The 17,845-nt window shown below is 62.4% G+C and overlaps 1 protein-coding gene across 2 annotated transcripts; it reads left to right on the forward strand.

Annotated features, from left to right (window-relative positions):
- Nucleotides 1–7,973: 7,973 nt before the first annotated feature.
- On the forward strand, nt 7,974–13,195 carry SCN2B (sodium voltage-gated channel beta subunit 2). 2 transcript variants are annotated; one of them, XM_082297079.1, is made up of 4 exons: nt 7,974–8,165; nt 10,579–10,745; nt 10,886–11,096; nt 11,218–13,195. In XM_082297079.1, the coding sequence occupies exons 1-4, from the start codon at nt 8,096–8,098 to the stop codon at nt 11,415–11,417; spliced, it is 648 nt and encodes a 215-aa protein (XP_082153205.1). In that variant the 5' UTR covers nt 7,974–8,095; the 3' UTR covers nt 11,418–13,195. The 2 variants fall into 2 exon arrangements, with proteins under 2 accessions (XP_082153205.1, XP_082153206.1); XM_082297080.1 differs by lacking the exon at nt 7,974–8,165 and adding an exon at nt 9,520–9,643.
- Nucleotides 13,196–17,845: the final 4,650 nt, after the last annotated feature.

Below are 17,845 nucleotides of genomic sequence, written 5' to 3' on the forward strand. Positions count from 1 at the left end.
ACTTCTCTGTGAAAACCAAAGGCTCTTTTTTGCTGCAAAATGTTGGATTTCAGCTCTGCCTCCTTGGCCATGAGTGTGCTGGATCCTGGGCAAAGCTCCCTGGTGCAAAGCTGAGCTGCCACCTTGGAGCTGTGAATGGTGCTGAGCTTTCTCTTCCTCTGCCGCCCACATGGAAATTTCTCGGTGCACCATGCAGAACAGGGTGCTACTGGAATGGAGAACAGGAGCTGCTCTGGTGTTTCAAGGAAAGAGGAAGGGTGAAAATGGCCTTTCAAAGTGGCCAGGAGGGGAAGCAGTGATGAAAATCAGTGGCTGCTGTGTGTTTCTGAAGGAAGCAGCTGCCCCTGCTGTGCCAGGCAGGCCCAGGGGCCCTTCAGCCCCTTGAGGGGTCTGGCAGCAGCAGGAGGAAGGCACAGCCCCAGCACTCAGTGTTGCTGCTGCCTCACTGGGACAAGATCCAGCGTGCAGCAGTGACAGCTCTCCAACCAGCTCTGAGCCCCAAAAAACAAAGCAGGAGGGAGCACAGGGTGTGGGCCAGCAACCTCTGTGTCCTGGACTGGTCATCGTGACTGGTCAGGCCAGTCTGCCCCGCTGGGCCTGAGGCACAGCTGTGCCTGTGAGGCGCCTCCTGAAGCTGCCCCATCGCCCCTCTCAGGCAGGTGCACCTGCAGTTGGTTTCTCCTCTCTGGTGCACATCCTAATTTGCTGTTCCGCTTTCTCTTGCGTGTGAAAATGACCACCAGACTCAACCTTAAAGAAGGAACTGCCAAGAAAGGTCTTGCATATGCGACCTCGGGATGATTTAGCAACTGATTCAGCTACTCTGAATCAGTCGCTGAAGAAGCCTTCATGCTAGACAAGCTGGCTTCCCCAGGCCACACTAGGTGAGTATTTTTTGCTGTAATATTTATTTCTGGATGCTTTTTCATTTGTTTTTCCCAGGAAGAGAACCAGGGGAGCAGAAGTGCTGGCGACTCAGATGCCACGTGCAAAAGCAGGGAGATGTGAAGGCCACGCAGTGTCCGTGCCCTTTCTCCCCCGATCTCTTTGGGAGAGGCGATTTGGATGTGTCAGCACTGGCACACGCAGCACAGCTGGTGAGTGGGTGCTGGCTCCAGCTGGTGCCTCCCAGCACCCTCCCACTGCTGTGTGGCACAGGGGGAGACCCTGCAAAATGCGTCCCCAGAAATCCTTCTCGAAAACAGGGCAATAAATCCAGCAAGGACTCGGTGGCACATAAAGACCAGAGCCTCAGCAGCTCAGCTGCAGGGACTTTTTGGAGGTTCTGGGCATACAAACCTCAGCTTTCTGCAGCTGAGGACTGTTTGTGGAGCTGGCTGCTATTTTGGCTGCTGCACAGGGGTGGTCCTGGGAGGGTGGAGCTCTGCAGGTTTTGGCAGTGTCTCTGGGAAAGCAGGATGCTGTGTCTGCTGCCCTGAGCTGTGCTGGCCGTGCTGAGGGCCCTGGGGCTGGGCAGGAGTTGTGTTTGTAGGTCGGGTGTGCACCAGCATGGGCTGTGTAGCAAAGTGTGTCACGGCAGAGCTGCACAGAGCACAGCCAACCACGCAAAAACCCAGCCCCAGAGGGCTCCTGTGTTTTCAGAGGCAGGTGGGAGAGGATTCCAGAAGGTTTGCTGCCACTTCTCAGGATATTTTGTTTGTGGAAAGGGCAGGGTGATGAAGGTACAAAGCTGTAGTGACTTTCTCAGCCTAGAACTGATCCAAGGGTCCCGAGCAGCTGATTCTGGGCCTGGAATCCCTGACTGTGGCTGACCTTTAGATCCTTTTGCTTGCATGATGGAGCAAAGAGAGAGAAGCCACCAAGATGCCAGAGATGATTCAGCTCTTGTCTTTCTATTTCTATTTCATTTCTGCAGTATTGGAAAATATGTGCTGGTAATGGCAGCCTCAATTCCAGCTTCATGTGGGGCAGGAGAGCTGCTCTCAGTAACTTTTTACCCTTAAATAAGTTTGGAATGGCCACAGCTGGGGTGCGTGGAGCAGGGACAGGGCAGCAGGGTGCTGCCTCTTGCCTTCCTTTGGACACTGGCTGGCACATTCCCAGTGATGACAGCCAGTCCTTCCCTGGGCTGCAGGAGAGATCTGTGATGTGCAGGAAGGAGATGTCAGCTTTATTCTGAGAGATGTGGAGCAGGTCAAGCTGAATCCAGGGACCAAGTGTGGCACTGCTCCAGCAGAACCTCTCACCGTGTGCAGCACCCAGGGGCAAGGATTTAGTTCTGGAGTAGGGGGTCTGTGTTTTAGGATCAAGCTTCTCTGATTCTGTCATATTAAAAACCTCCGATTGCTTTGGGAGCAGAGTTGGCACCTGCGAACATCTCAGCTCAGATGTCAGAGGCTCGACCCCCAAACTACCGGAAAGATTCGCGACTTAGGAGAAAACACGAAGGGGTTTAGGCTGAGCCCTCTCCCCCACGCTCGCTCTTCCTCTCCCGGCTCAGCGCGGTCTCACAAACCAGAGCCCTGCTCCCTGCCCCCTGTGCTGCGCTGACTTTCAGCCTCCCAGCCTCAGAGGCTGCACATCACAGTCTTCCTCTGACCTTGAGCCTGTTGCCAGTCCTTGGTGTCCTGCCCCAGGGGACACTGGAGCATGTGTCACCTCTGCTCTTCTTTTCAGAGTGAGAAGATGTTGCTGAGCCTGACCCTGCTGCTGACATGGCTGGGTGAGCACTAAGTTTTATCTCACTTTGCTTTCCCCTCTGCCTTTGCTGTGAGACCCATCAGTGCCTCTCCTTCTGTGGTGAGAACCCCTTGGGGCTGCTCCTCTCCTGGGTGCCCGTCCCTCCTCTGGCCCTGCGTGTGCTCATCTCCCCTTCCCACAGACCTCCCCTATATAGGCTGCAAACTGCACTGGCATCCCTGGATGTGTCCTGTGTTTAGGCTCCAAGGCTTTGAAAGAAGCAGAACTGCTTCGCCAAGTCTAAATACAGGGAGAGGTTTCCAAGGTATTGATTTTGGCTCTGCTCAAGGCAAGCAGCTCCCTTGGTCCTCTCCGCTGGCAAATATTTGTCATTTTCAGCTCCTCAGCTGGTCAAGACCAACAGAACTTGTTTGGGAAGCTGCAGCACTTTGCATTCATTATTTACAGGGCTTCAGACAAACACTTGGTGCTTGGCCAGGGCCCAGCCCTCGGTGGTTGTGGACAGGCTGAGCAGAGTAGCCCAGCCATGAGGACGAGCCTACCTGTCTGAGCAGCTCCCGCTGAATCAGCTCAGCCAGCTCTCAGCAAACAACAGCCAGAGCCTCAGCCTCCCCTTGCAGCTCACTGCAGGCTCTGAGGCAGGTGGGGTTCCTGCTGACAAGCCCCAGTGACATTTTCTGCCCCACTCATTTCAGAGAATCGTTTAGTTCGGAGAAGACCTTTAATCCCCTTCCTGCCACACACTCTGCAGCCAGCAAGCAGCAGCTGCTTCATGCTGGTTGTCAGCTCTCTGCTCTTTGATGTTCCCCTGGTTTGCTTTTTTTTCCCACTGTCCAGCTTCTCTAGAAACCCCAAGCTGTGTTTACGTGGCCAGACAAGTACAAGCCCAGGTCTGGAGCCTGTGAGCAAAGGGGAAGGAAGCCAAATGGGCAGTGAGGGAGGAACTGAAGCATTTCATGTGAAGCGCTTGAATTGCCCCTGGCCTGGTACAGATGAGAGCAGCACAGGTTCTCCCAGCCAGTGACTCACAGGCACAGCCCTGCAGGAGCTGCAGACTTTGGCTCCGAGGCGTGCAGGGCAAGGGTTGTGCATCCCAGCCTCCTTTCGGCTGGATCACACGGCAGCAGCCCTTGGTGTGGCAGCGGGAGGATGTGCTGCCCCACATCCCAGGCACACCACGAGCAGGGGTCAGGCACAGGTTTGGCCTCTGGACTGGTCAGGGCCGGGAGCCCCAGGCTTCCCTGGAGAGGAGATAGTGATGGGGACAGGCAGGCTGCACCTGGCCGTCCTCCCTGTGCTCATCCTGCTGTCCTTGTACCCGGCAGAGCGATGCAGCGGGGCTGCCGGGGTGTTCATGGAGCCTCAGCTCCAAGCTAGGGCTGGGGACTCTGTGCTGCTGCGGTGCCTCTTCCTAGACCCCGACAGCAAGGGATGGACCCTGCACAAAGTGGACTGGCTGCACAAGGCAGGAGCTGGCACTCAGGTGGGTCAGGACAGGGGTGGCGGGGAGGGGACACGGGGGCCGGTGGCAGGGGAGCAAGGCAGCTGTGGGGAGGCTGTGGGGAAGCCCATCCGCCTGTCCCCGGGCCATGAGGAGAGGAAGTTTCCATGAGGGGAAGAAGAGTCCCCGAGTGGTGGCGGGACCCGTCCGCATGGCCCCGCAGCACCGGGGAAGCACCGCTCCGGCTGCTGCATCCTGGAGCCTTCCCAGAGAGCGCCGGGCTCTGTGCGAGGAGAACAATCCACGGGATAGGGAGAGAGCGTGAATCTGAGCGTGAATTGAGGGGGGACAGGGCACCTGACATCCTTCACCTGTGCCCTGGCAGGAGGAGATGGTGTTTTATTACTACAGCAACTACGGCGTCCCCGTGGGCCGCTTCAAGAACCGGGTGCAGTGGCAGGGGAACATGTCCCGCTGGGACGGCTCCATCCGGCTGCAGGACGCGCGTGTCAACGACAGCGGCATCTACGAGTGCGAGCTCCGGCTGCTCCAGAACAGCAGCATCTTCCGCAGCCGGACGGTGCTGCACGTCAGCCCCGCGGTATTCAGAGGTGCGTGCCGCGCCCCGGGGCTGCTCCCTCCACCCGCAGGCTCCCGGAGCTGCCCGCACGGCTCTCCCGCACCAGGGCCGGGGTCCCCGCGGTGCCATCCCCTGCCCTGGTGTCTCCCCGGCAGGAGGAGGAGCAGCAGACGCCGAGGATGCGGCGCCCCCGAGAGACTCTGGGTTCTGGCCGGCTGTGGTGGGCTGTGGCTGCGTGGCCGTGGTGGTGGCGTTCCTGGCCGGGCTCTGCGTGAGGAAGAGGTACCGGCGCTGGCTCTGGGTTTAGGGGGGTGAGAAAGCACCTCCTGCAGCCCCCCCTGCGCTGCTCTCGCTGCTGTGCCCTGACCTTCTCGGGTGCGAGGGTTCAGCTCCGCAGCTGTGGGGTGCAGCCTCCTGCTGCCATCTAGTGTCACCCTGCCCTGGCCGGTGTCCCCTCGGCTCCCAGACCTCCTGGGCTGTGCCAGCAGCAGAGACAAAGGGATGGGCAAAGGGATGCCAGTGTCCCGGGAGAGGGAGGGAGGGACAGGAGCAGCGGGTGTTGCTTCTCGCCGGAGGTGACACTGCTGCTGCCTTCTCTCGAGGTTTGCAACCAACACGGCCCTGGAGAGGATGGGGAAGAGCAGCAGCAACAACAAAGCAGAGGTGAGAGCTGAGGCTGGAGGGATCACTGGGATTGGGTGTGTGGGCCCAGGGCTGGGGAGGCTGAAGGAGGGGATCCCACACTGCCCAGGCACGAGGGGCCATTTGCTGGCCAGCTCCAACCATGTTGCTTGCCCTGTAACTGGGGTCAGGCACCCCCTCTGTGTTTGGGGCTGCTCAGTTCCAAACACCCCGATCTGCTCTTTGCAGGAAGCAATTTACTCCTCAATCCCTGGAGCTGAGGTACCCAAGGCTGAGCAGGAAGCAAAGAAGAAAAGGAGAGCTGAGGACACGTACATAACCATGGTGAGGAGCTGCAGCAGGCGTGGTGGGACCCCCACATCGTTGTCCCTGTTACCAGGGTCACGGCATCCAGGGCCTCACTCCCCATGCCAGACCCCAGCATCCCGTGCCCCCTGCCCCCTCCAAACCCACCCTGGTACCCGTGGTGAGGCTCACACCTTGTCGCTTGCTCCCTGCAGCACCCCTCTCACTGCCGGGACAACAACGGCGTCTACGTGCAGCTGGCCAAGAGGGCGATCCCGTCGGAATGGATGGCAGAGGGGACACAGGGGGATGGGCAGAGCAAGGAACCCCACAGCAGGCCAGAGGAGGCACTTCCCTGGGCTCCAGAGCGGGAGAAATAGCTGTGCTGTGGGATGGCAGCCCCTTGTCCAGGAGTGTCCAAGACAGCTTCGTCCCTCTGAGGACTGAGAACTGGTGACACGTCACTGTGTGCTCCGTGCCAGGGCACTGCTGCGGCACAGCCCAGCCCAGCTGTCTGCAGGGAACCAGGGGACACCTGGGCCTTGCCCCCTGGTCTCTGGAGAGGGGCACAGTGGGCACAGCCTCACGCTCCAGCTTTGATCCTGGCACAGGATAAGGATCTCCAGGGGGGAGATGCAGCAGGAGCCGTCACGTTATTTTTCTGTAGATAATAAAACTCAGGGAGTCTTCCCTGACCCTATCTTCGTTTTACCTCCTGCCTAAGCGTGTGATGTCCAAGTGTGCCAAAGTCTGCCTGGCCCAGGGCCTGGGAGCCCCTGCACCCTTGTGCAGCCTCGCATGGGCACCCACCAGCCCCGCTGGCTGCAGGCGGGAACAAAGCCAAACGGGACAAAAAAGGGGTCCCTTGGCAGCAGGATGGGGACGGAGGGGTTCAGGACAAGAGCCCGCGGGCAGTGGGGTCCCCCACGTGTGTCCCCTGGCCACGGGTGAGCAGCCGGGTGACGCTCAGCGCTGGCCGGGGGGAGCCCGGCAACCCCTCCCGGGCCGCCGGGGCAGCGTCTGGGCCGGCGCTGGCGCTGCTCCCGCTCTGTCTCTGGGTGCTGGGCGCTATCCCCGCTGTCGCGCTCTATCTTTAGATGTTTGACACCTCCAGGTGCGGAGGGAGCCGGGACCCTCCACCTCCCACCGCTGCCGGGAGACTGCAGCGCCGCGCTGCGCTCCTTGGTTCTCGTTGACACCCTGCTCTCTTTTCCCGCAGGCAGCCGCGGGACGGGATTCGGGAGGAACCAGCCCCCGGAGCTGGATTTGGGAGGGTCGGGGCTCGCACAGGGCCTTTGTAGGGTCGTGGGAGCTGTAGCAGCAGAGCAGAGCGGGCTTTGCCTGCCCAGGGTGGGTGGGAAAGGGCTGTGTGTGCAGTGAGGGTTTGCTGAGCGGGGCTGCTGGGACACTCCCGTGCCTTCTCTCCCGGCTGTCCTGCTTCCCCTCCGGACTCTGGTCAGGCAGCAGAGCCCCCCTGCACCCCTCCTGCCTCCCTGCTGCCCTTTCCGTGCCTCCCCAGGGCTCTGCTGCACAGGAACCAAGGTGTGCCCTGGCTCCGGGGCATCCCTCTCCTCTCTCCCCAGTGATGCTGTCCCAGCAAAAGCCACCACCCCGTGTCCCGGGACCTGAGCAGCTCTGTCACTGCCACTCCCGTCTCCAGGAGGTCTTCTTGTCTTTCCTGCACCCATTTCTGCAGCCTGAATCCAGGTTTGGAGCCCAGGGCCAAAAGGCTTCCTTGACTGATGGTGCGAAGGGGACCAAAGACTTTCTCCAGCCCTGCTACTGCTGGGCAGAGGCTCCCCGTCCCAAGGGGCTGGGTGAGGAGAACTGTTATCCTGGGAGGAGGTGCTGCTGGAGAAGGGGAAGGAGCCTCCAGCAGAGAGTCTGGCAGCCCTGGGAAGCGATGGAGCTGTCCGGGAGCGCGCAGGTGACCGGGAGCACCTCCACCTGCTGCAGCCTACCTGGGGCATCCCGGCTGGGCGCCTCGGGCCCCTCTGCTCTCCCCAGCCCGGAGCAGCCCCTCTGCTCCCTGCCCGGCTCCAGGAGGGCATTTCCAACGCTCCTGGGCCGCGCTGGGCTCTCCAGAACGGGAACTGCTGCTGCGGGCGGTGTGAGCGGGGCTGGCCGCCAGCCTCCAGCAGGGCACAGGGGACACACCTGCACGTCCCCACTGCAGCCGGGGGGCTGCGGGGGCCGCGGGCACCCACCCTGCTCAGAGCAGGGAGCCGGCAGTGCCAGGAGCTGTCGCCTACAGTTCAGGGGAAAATTTTTCCGCCCTCCCACTCCGGCGGCTGCAATCCACCAACCACAGCATTTACTGCTTTTTTTCGCCCCAGCACCGCTCCAGCCATATTGGGCTGTGGGGAGAAAGCGGCTCTAATGTTCTATGTCACCTGCAAATAACCCGGGCGTTCGAAAAAACACCTCCACCACCTCCACAATCCACACCAACACCACGTCCTCTCCACACACAAAAGTCCGTCAAAATGAGCCTGGAAGCCTGGCTCCCGCAGCCCACCTTGTTCCTCACTGGCCTCACCTTGCTCCTCTCGCTGGGTAAGTGTCGGCTTGAGCCCCCTTGCATGTGCCGAGGTGGGGAGACACCCGTGTCCCTGGCCAGGAGCCCCCTGCCCGTGTCCCAGCCCCGGGAAGCGCCGTGCCGCAGGGATGGGGATGGAGGTGGTCTGGCGTGCACCTTGCAGAGAGCCACCAGCCAGGGTGACCTGCTTTCGGGCAGGGTGGGGGGTATGGTGCCACTGCATCTTCTCCTAAAAATGCCCTGCATGCTGCTCGCTGGGGGCCGAGCACAAAGCCCTTTGCATGTCAGGCAGAGGAGCGGGCTGGCGTGGGGACAGGGCTGGGAAGGTGCTGGTGGGTGGGCTGGGCTGGCTTGTGGCTGTCCTTTGGGTGCTGGCAGGGGTGCTGTGGCTGTTCCTGTGGCTGTCCCTGGGCTGGTGGCTGTGCTGGGGGCCGCGGTCCGTGCGTGCTGCCCGGCCCCGCAGCAGCAGCGTTGTGTCAGCAGCTCGGCGGCCGCATCGATCGCAGCCGGGCACGCATCGCTCCTTTGAAGTGCTGTCCTGGAGCTCCTGATGGGCTGCTTTTCCCCAAGGAGACAGCCTGGGAAAGGAGGATACAAAACCTAGCCAGGGCTGCTGTAGAGGCTGCCGTAATTTTACCCCCCCAGCCTGGGTGCAGCGTGACAGAGCGTTTGGGAGCCTGCGCAGCGCCGCAGGACGCGGCCTGGACGGTCCCAGGGGTTTTGGGGCTTTCTTCCCCCACCTCTGTTGTCCCCCAGGGCTGAGTGCCCGGGCAGTGGCAAAGTTTGGACCCACACACGTGGGTGCTCCCAGGTCCTGCCAGGCCGTGGTCTCCCTGCTTGGGGTGGCAGGTTTGCTGCTGGTGGCACCTCATCCCTCTGTAGAGCCCCAGGCAGCCCCGAGGACATGGGACAAGGCCATGCCACCCACCCGCAGGCCCACAGGGCATCGTGTGAGGGGCACCCAGACAGTGATTCCATGCAGGGATTCCTCCAACCATTCCTGCTGGCGCAGGCCGGCTCCTGGCTCTTCTCTCCCATCCCTGGTGGTGGCTGCCACCAGGCAAGGCTGCAACACTGGCTTGGGACATTTCTTCCTGCCTTGGGTGCTGTAATCATCCCCATGCACCAGCCGTGCCATCCCTGTGTCCCTGAGCCCTGTGGGAGCCCTCCCTGCGCTGGGGCTGGGTGGAGGTTGTTCCCCACGGCTGCCAGCACAGCAAGGAGCCGTCTCCAGGGCTTGGCCGTACCCGAGGGCACCGCTCTGCCTCCAGGGAGCTTCAGGGTGCTGCTGGTTCACACCTCGCAGCGGGACCTGGGGCTCGACACAGCCGTACCTGCAGCTGGGAAAGGCTCTTCTCCCTGGCTGCAGAGCCTGGCCCCTTTCCTGCCCTGCTTGCAGGCGGAGCGGAGCGGCCAGAGGAGCAGCCCTGACATGCACCCAGCTTGGCCTCGGGAAGAAGGTTTGAGAGCAAAGAGCAGCAGCCCAAGGGGAGAGGTGAGGTGATCATAAAAGCACCTGGGGGCAGCGTCACTGTCCCTGCCCTGTAGGGTGTCACAGCCCCCCTGTACCCGTCGGTCCCTCCCAGGGCTCGCTGTCCCCCTGTCCCTGCGCTTCTCAGGGCTTGGCCTCGTGTTTGCAGCCAGCTTGGCTGCTCCTGTCGCCCAGCCTGGGGACAGGTGCTGGATGCAGGCGCTGGGTTTGGGTGCTGCTGAGGGGAGCTGCAGGGAAGGAGAAGAGGAGGGAGCAGGGCAGACCCCCCATCCCTGCCCACTCCCCAGGTGAGTCCTGCCCTGTGAGCTGCACCAGGAAATGCCCCAGTTTCTCAGCAAGGCCGGGGAGCAGGGACTGGCCTTGCTCCCCCAGCAGCGACTGAGATCTTGCTCTGGTCGTTCCCAGCTGGAGAATCCTTGCGTGGGCACTGCTGGCAGGGGAAAGCATCTGCATTCCCCCCCGAAGCCCCTGGGGCCGGCCCTGGCAGATCCCAGCCCTCGCTGCCATAGCTGCGTCCTGCTGGGAATGAAATGTGATGAGCGCAGCCATAAATTCCGTGTGGCTGTGGCGCCGGGCCCCCGAGCTGACGCTGCAGCCTCGCACAGCGCCATCGATCCCGCAGCAGCACAGCCCCGGGGGACAGGGCTGGAGGCAGCAGCATTCAGCACCGGGGATGGCACAGGAGGCTCATCAGCCCTGCCAGCGCAGGGATGATGCTTTTCCTGTGCAGCCAAGGGACGGTGCCAGGGCTGGGGGCTGCTCCTCTTGTTCCTGCTGGGCAGGGGAATTCCGGTCCTGGCTGGATGCAGAGTGCGTGGATGCGCCTGGAAGGCAGTGCCAGGCCCGAGGGAGAGCTCTGTGCAGGCAGGGCAGGATGGGGACATGGGCTCACAGGACGGCTGCCTGTGACACCCCCCTAATTCATCTGCGTTTGGCAGCACCCCCGGGACTGGGCATGGAGGTCATGGCCCCTGCCACCATCAATGCCTTGAATGGCTCCTCTGTGAAGCTCTCCTGCACCTTCAACTCCTGCTACAAGGTGGAGAACAAGCAGTTTTCCCTCAACTGGACGTACCAGGAGTGCAGTAACTGCTCGGAGGAGCTGGTGAGTCTCACTGGGGATCTGGGACCACCTCAAAGGGTGTTCCTCGGAGTTCCTTACAGGGCGGCGTGTGCAGGGAGGGGGTGCCTGGCTGGGGAATGAGCCCGTGGGGTGCCTCACCTGCTGTCCCCACGGCTGCCCAGTTCCTGCAGTTCCGCACGAAGATCATGAACAAGCAGCTGGACCGCTTCGGGAACCGCGTGGAGTTCACCGGCAACCCCGCCAAGTACGATGTGTCCTTCACCCTCAAAAACGTGCAGCTGGAGGACGAGGGCACCTACAACTGCTACGTCCTGAACCCCCCAGACCGGCACCGGGGCCACGGCAAGATCAGCCTGAAGGTGCTCACCAAAGGTCAGTGGTCCCCTGTGCTGCAGGGCACCCACGGGTGCAGGGTTTGCTCCCAGAGCCCTGCCCGTTCCCAGCCATTCCCGCTGGACACTGTGTGCCCTGAGCTCCTGCCATGTGTCCCCAGAGCCCCCGAAGCACGACTCGACGGTGGCCGTCATCGTGGGCGCCTCTGTGGGCGGCTTCTTGGCCGTGGTGATCCTGGTGCTGATGGTGGTGAAATGCGTGCGCCGGAAAAAGCAGCAGAGGCTCAACACGGACGACCAGAAGACGGAGGAGGAAGGGAAGACGGACGGCGAAGGCAACCCGGATGAGGGCACCAAGTAACGCCCCCCTGCTCGCCCCTCCCTCCTCTCCCCTGTACAGCGTGACCCTCTTGATGTGCTTCCCAGAGCAAGGATTTCTGTCTCCCCAGAGCATCCCTCCTTCCATCCAAACACCCAACCCAGCCTGGAGCAGGGCGCAGAGGGAAGGTCCCTGGAGCCTGGCTGTGCTGGGCAGGGCTGGGGAGGGGGGGCTGCAGCCCCTGAGGCTGAGCTGGGACCAGCCTGTCCCCTGCTCTGAGTGCCAGAGAGTCGTGAGGAGGTGCTGGGGACAGGCTGGGGCAGGTGAGACATGGAAGGACTGCAGCAGGGGGTGCCAGGAGGGGCAGAGGGCTCTGGAGAGCCCCGTGCCCCATTGTCTGCTCTCTGTCTCAGTAGAAGATGCGAGCAGGGGCCAGCAGTCTGCCCTCGGGGTCACAGCTCATCCCGAGGTGCTCCTGCTGTGCCTGGGCCACTGGCACTGGCATTCCCATCCCCAGGGATTCCGATAGCTTCCAGTCTCCTCCTTGCAAGCTCGTGCTCCTCAGGGACTGTCCCAGGCTGCTCAGAAGTCAGGGGCCAAGGCCATGAGCACACCTGGTATCTTGGAGCTTTGCAGTGTTTGGGAACCATTGATGGCTCTAGGTGTGCAAGGGATGGACCCTTCTGCCTCTTGGGCTGGTTTTGGGTCTGAGCATCTCAGCCCAAGGTGCTGGGCTGACGTTTTTGTGCTTGTTTCCTTCTTGGGGAGGGTGATTGTGGTGGGAAATGTCCTGCTGATTTGTCAGACTGAGGTGGTGGAGACAAAGAGCTGCTCAGAGGAAGAGCAGCTTTTGGGCACTTGCTGGGAAGGACTGGGCACAACAGCAGGCCCGGAGTTAGGACAGCTGTCACCCTGGAGCAGCCCTGTCATGCTGAGACTGCCTCCTCCAGCCTCCCCACAGAGCACTGCACACCCGTAACTGCCACGGCAATGCACTGCCAGCGTGCCCAGCCCCGTGTGCCACCTGCCTCCCCTGCAGGTGAGCTGTGCTGGGCAGCACCAGGGGTTCAGGCAGGGAATGACCCAGGGCAGTGTCCCCTGTGGCACCGGGCCTGAGCTATTCTTCTCCCGTGGCTGCCAGGAGGGGGACAGTGCACGGAGCCACGGGGGACACTGCCCAGGGGCAGGTGGTGGAGGTCCCGTCACCCACGAGCAGCACTGCCAGGGGAGAAGGGAGACCTTTGCAGTGTCCCTGTGGAGAGAAGGGACACCTTTGCCATGTCCCTGTGCAGGTGCCACCCCGGCAATGCCATCAGGCCCCAGGGATGGCAGGACAGCTGTGCCCTCCCTGCTCTGCCCCATCGCTTTCCACCCCAGCCCTACGTGCCCTGTCCATCCCACTCGACCCCCCTGGGCTCCACGCTGCTCCCCTCCCATCCGCAGCAGGAATGTGCCGTGTCCCACGCGTGGCTCCCTTCCCCGGGCCCTGCTGCCCAGGGAGGGCCGGGCTGTCCCCGCACCCCCGCACAGTGCCAGCGGTGCCCCGTGCCGCAGGGCTCCCGCACCGCCTTCCGCCAGAGCCGGGCTGCCCCTGGCTGCTGGTGGGACTGAGCCAGCACCTCGGGGGTACAGAGGCCTCTGAGTGTTGCACATGACCAGTCTTGCATCTGCCTTTCATTTCTTTCGTGCACTACCCTTGGATTGCAACTTGCCAATGCATCTGTCTGTACATGGCTGTACACAGCAGAGACAAATACAGATCTGTACACACAGGAGGAGCTGCTGTGGGTCGTGCTGGGGCCTTGGGTGTGCGCCTTCCCCTTGCCGAGCACTCTGCCGAGCGCAGGATGTTTTTATTGCTCTTTGTACAGTCAAACAAACGAAAGAACAACAAAACACTGACTTTGCCCTCGATGCTTTTGTGCCGCTGCCTGGAGGGGCAGGACGGGTCCCTCATCTGCTCTGCCTGGAGGGATGAGCCCGCTCCAGTGTGGAGCTCTGTCCTGCTGGGGTGCTTTGGGTGCTGAGGGAGCCCAGGGCATCCTGTGTGTCCACAGCTCTGTCCCTGGGAGCCGTCGCAGAGCCAGGGCAGTGCTGGGGGTGGGAGTGTGGCCAGTGCTGCCCCAGCCTCCCCACAGGGAGATTTCAGGGGTGCTCCACACCCACTGCAGGGCCTCCAGGACCTGTGTCCTGTCAGCTTCTCCACCTGTGCTTCTCAGAGAGCTGGGATTGATGGCTGCTCTCGGCAGGTAAGGCTCAGCAGGCTCCAGCAGAGCCCAGGGCACGTGCTGGGTGATGGACACCCGTAACCAGCTGTTCTCCCAGCCCAGCAACGCCGTGGGGATGCTCCGGAGCAGCACGACACAACTGGGGCACAGTTAATAGGCACATCCATCAGTTCACCCACCGTGGAGACACGAGGGAAGCTCTGACAGCCGCCCTCTGCTGTGCCTCTCCCTGCTGCCCTTCACTCGGGGCTGCCGAGTGCTGGCGCATCCCAGTTCCTCACAGGAGCAGGGTCTGGCCACACACTGCCCCAAGGCACTGCCACCACCTCTTTCCACCTTCCAGCCGTGCCTTGCCCCCTCCCCAGCCCCCTGCCTTTCTCAGCTCACCACTGTTCCCAGCAGCGGTGCCAGTGGGATGAGCTCTCACAGTGTCCCTGTCCCTGCCCGCCCGGACACTGCGCCCTGGACACCTCAGCGTGGGGTCAGTGCTGCGGAAAACTTCCAGCTCCCCATGGCACCTCTCCCTCCCTGAGGAAGGGCACCCAAATCACCTCCACTGTGCTGCTGACACAGTCCTGCAGTGCTGGGCTGCTGCCGGGGGGTGCAGCCAATCGATCCCTGGCCCATGGCACTGAACAACTTTGCCATGCAGGGAGCAGCGGCTCCTCGGAGGAGGACGTGGAGTTATTGGAACCCAACTTCAGGGGGTCAAATGCAGTCACAGGCAAAGGGGATGGGGGACCCTCAGCTTGGCACTTTCAGGATACTTCTTAGAATGTTGCTGGCAAAAACTTGAGGGAAGCGGTGGGATCACAGAGGAGACCCCGTGGGACACAAGAAGGGCGAATTCTCATCACTGCAGGGGACTGAGGGCAGTGACAGCAACCCCCCAGCACTGGGGCTTCACGGATTCTCCAGAACCAGGGACATTTCTTGTTACAGAACAAGAACATTTCTTCGGGCCAGGTGGGATTACAGATGTTAAAGAACAAGAGAAGGGGTGGGAGGTGGTAGGGACCTCTGCCTGGTCCTGTGCAGTCACAGGGGACTGCTGGGGTGTCTCAGGGAGAGTCCAGAGCCACAGTCCCTGCAATGCCACCCTGCTCCTGGGGCTGGAAGGAATGAGGGGGCACCTGGAAAGGGAACAGCCTGGGGCAGTGAGGCCCGGGGCAGTGAGGGGTGTGAAGGGCAGCTCTGGGGGGACAGAGTGGGGACGGTTCATTGGAGGTGGCCTCGGGCTGTGCAGGGTCAGGAACAAACTTTCTCCTGGGATACAGCAGGGTTGCCTCAGCGGTTCTTGCAGATGCTCTGCAGTGGCTGCCGGGGGACACGGCCGCTCTTCCCCCGCGTGTTTAAAGGGCCCGTGGAGGGGGGTGAGGAACCTGTGCGCTCCGGAGGGCAGGCGGCTCTGCGGGCGGGGACGAGCAGGCAGCGGCAGCGCTGGCAGGGAGAGGGGAAAGCACCGCTCCGAGGGAGAGCTGCAGGCAGCCGAGAGCTGGAATGACAAAAGCAGCCAGGTACTCACCCGCAGTCTGTGCCCGGGACCTCTCGCTCAGCTCCCAGCCCGGCGAGTCCGTCCCAGCCAGGACAGTCCTGCAGAGCCTGATCCCTGCGGTGCCTCCTGCCCACTGCCAGCTCCCGGGATGCCAGGCCACCTTGTCTTTTAAAGGTCACAGCCAGAGGACCTTGCAGTAAACATAACGTGCTGATGGGAAGCTCTGTTCCAGCGTTGCCACCTCCTCCTCCCCCTCCATCGGCAGGAGGGCTCTGCCTGCTCCGGGTCCGGGAGCACAGCATCGTCTGGCTCGGGGAGGTTTGGGAGGAGGCTGGGAGTGTCCTCCTGGGGCAGCCCCTGGCAGGATGCTCCAGGGCAGCCGGGGCCAGCGCTGCGCCTGCTGCATTGAGCTGGGAGCTGCAGCCCAACTGCTCTGCTCAGCCCTACCTGGTCGGTGCCCACGTGGAGGGAGGCAGGAGCCCTCCTCGGAGAGCAGCAGCCTGGCATTTTAACCCTCCCAGTTCCGCCAGTGCAAGGTGAGAGGGGCTGAGGGCACACAGGCAGCCACAGTGCCCCCCCCGGCAGGCTGTGAGCCAGCTGGCAGCACACCTGAGCCCTCCTTCCTGTCCCCCAGGGAGGTGACAGTGTCCGAGCACAGGGTGCTCGCCTTCCCTGAAACCAGACGCAGCCGCCTGGTGCTGGACTCAGCAGGACAAGTTTCCGCTGAGCCGCAGGAATCCCGGATCCCACGCCGGACATCTGTGTCCTGCCGAAATCCCAGGGCCAGCTGCTGCCAGTGCCCTTCCCGGCCACGGCAGCGGCCGGGCTGGGGGACAGCAGAGCCCTGTCCAGGCCCGCGGCTGTGGCAGATGTCTCACGGGATCAGTCGGCCGAGGAGACCGGCTGGAGCTGCCAAGTGTGACAGCTCCATCAGGCGCTGCTGACAGCCAGCATCCCTCTCCCAGCCCCAGGGCTGCGTGGGCACAGCTGCCCCGGGCGTGCAGGGGAGAGGGCAGGGGGATGCCGGGCTGTCAGCTCTGCGGGGATGCTCAGCAGGGAGACGTGGCCGCCGGGCCATGTCAGCATGGATCTAGCTGGGTGCCCACCTGCCCAGTGCATTGGTGTCAGCACCCACAGCAGCTCCGCTATTTACTGGCCAACCCTTGCAGCCAGGTTTCCCAACCTTCCTGCTTCCAGAAGCATTTAGGGCTCTGCTGGCGAGATTCCCAGTGGCAGTTTGGCCAAATCCGTCCCGGCTTGACCCCTCGTTTCGGAAGCAAACTTGGCAGGCACCTGAGCGTCCCAGGAGGGGCTCCTGCACACCTTTCCCTGCACCAGGCTAGGGGTGCTCCTGTTCCAGGTCCCCACTGCTGCAGGTCTCCGTGCTCCTGTGTGCTGGATGCTGGCCTCAAACTCACCTGCACCTGTGCCTCTGGCCCCAGCAGCCACCAGGCACTCCTGCAGGGGTGACAGGCGTCCCGCCACCCCCTCGGCTCTCTCTGCCTGCCCTCTCACAATTAGTGATGCTCCAGCAAACGCTGCGCTCCTCCTCCCGTCTCCTCACAGCGCCTGCGGCTCCGCTCCCCTCGCTGTATCCATCACCTCGCTGTATCCATCAGCTCCCTGTCTCCATCCCCTCCCTGAATCCATCCCAGCCGCCCGCCAAGGCACCTTCTGCTGCATCAGCAGAGCCGTGCACGCCGCTCCCGCAGCGCCGGCTGCCAGCGCTGCCTAGCCCGCTCCGCCTGTACTTTTCCTGCCTCCCTTGCCAGCTCTGCAGCCCTAACGCCTCAGCCCACAGGCACTGCTGGCATCCTCTCAGGCTCCCCTGGGATGTCCCCGTGCCCTGCAAAGCCTCCTGCTTTCCCTCCTCCCTGCTGCTTCATGCTGCTGCAAAGGGGGCTGGATGGGGAGGGGGAGCCTCATCGTGCCCTGAAGGTGGCAGGTCGTGGCACCTTGGACATGCAGGCAGCATCCCTGCAGGTGAGCTGCTCTCACACCCAAAATCCAATCAATCCACTTCGAGGAAGCCATGCCCGGTCCCTGGGGCGAGCTTTGGCAGGACGTGTGCCCCGTGTCACTGCAGGCCAGAGAAAAAGTCAGCGCCGTTCCTGCTCCGGGAGTGTGGCAGCGCCTCCTCCCCTTCCCGCCGTGCCTGTTTTGGGATGCGTCACCTCCCGCAAACGCTGCTCCCTGCGCAGGGCTCGCTGTCTAATGGACCTGGGCACGAAGGTGAAGCTCTGCCTGCCCACACCACGCCCCGCGGGCTTACATTAGAAGGGCCCCCACCGCCGCCGTCGGGATGCGGTGTGCCCAGGGCAGACCTAATGGATGCGACGGCGAGGGAAAGGCTGCTGAGACATGAACTTTTGTGCAGCCAATTATCCCGGAACAAGCTCACGGTGAGAAAAGTAAGTTCTCAGAGTGTTCCCTCTGGCGCCGGGCGGGTCCCTCTGCAGCCATCGGGGTCTGGCTCTGCATCCCCACCCGTGTCTGCTGTCTGCCTTGGGGATGGAGGGCAGGGACACCCGGTGTCACACTGCAGAGGTGCCCCGAATGAGAGCTGAGCCCCAGCCTTGTCCTGTTTTGTTGTCCTGGGAAGCCACCGGCCATAGTGGCACTTTGGCCTCTTCCCAAGGTGGCCCAGGGCAACACCAGTCCAGTGTTTGCAGGCCACCACAGAATTGCTGAGGTTGGAAAAAACCTCTGAGATCATCAAGTCCAGCTATTTACCCAGCACTGCCGAG

This window comes from Coloeus monedula, assembly GCF_965178545.1.
Source record: "Coloeus monedula genome assembly, chromosome: 25".
NCBI classification, from domain to species: domain Eukaryota; kingdom Metazoa; phylum Chordata; class Aves; order Passeriformes; family Corvidae; genus Coloeus; species Coloeus monedula.

What these genes read in the sequence shown, in the direction of transcription:
- SCN2B (XM_082297079.1), top strand. Translation starts at nt 8,096, where the DNA reads ATGAGCCTGGAAGCCTGGCTCCCGCAGCCCACCTTGTTCCTCACTGGC. An exon ending in GTAACTGCTCGGAGGAGCTG is followed by an intron (nt 10,746 to 10,885) that starts GTGAGTCTCACT and finishes ACGGCTGCCCAG; the next exon opens with TTCCTGCAGTTCCGCACGAA. An exon ending in CCTGAAGGTGCTCACCAAAG is followed by an intron (nt 11,097 to 11,217) that starts GTCAGTGGTCCC and finishes ATGTGTCCCCAG; the next exon opens with AGCCCCCGAAGCACGACTCG.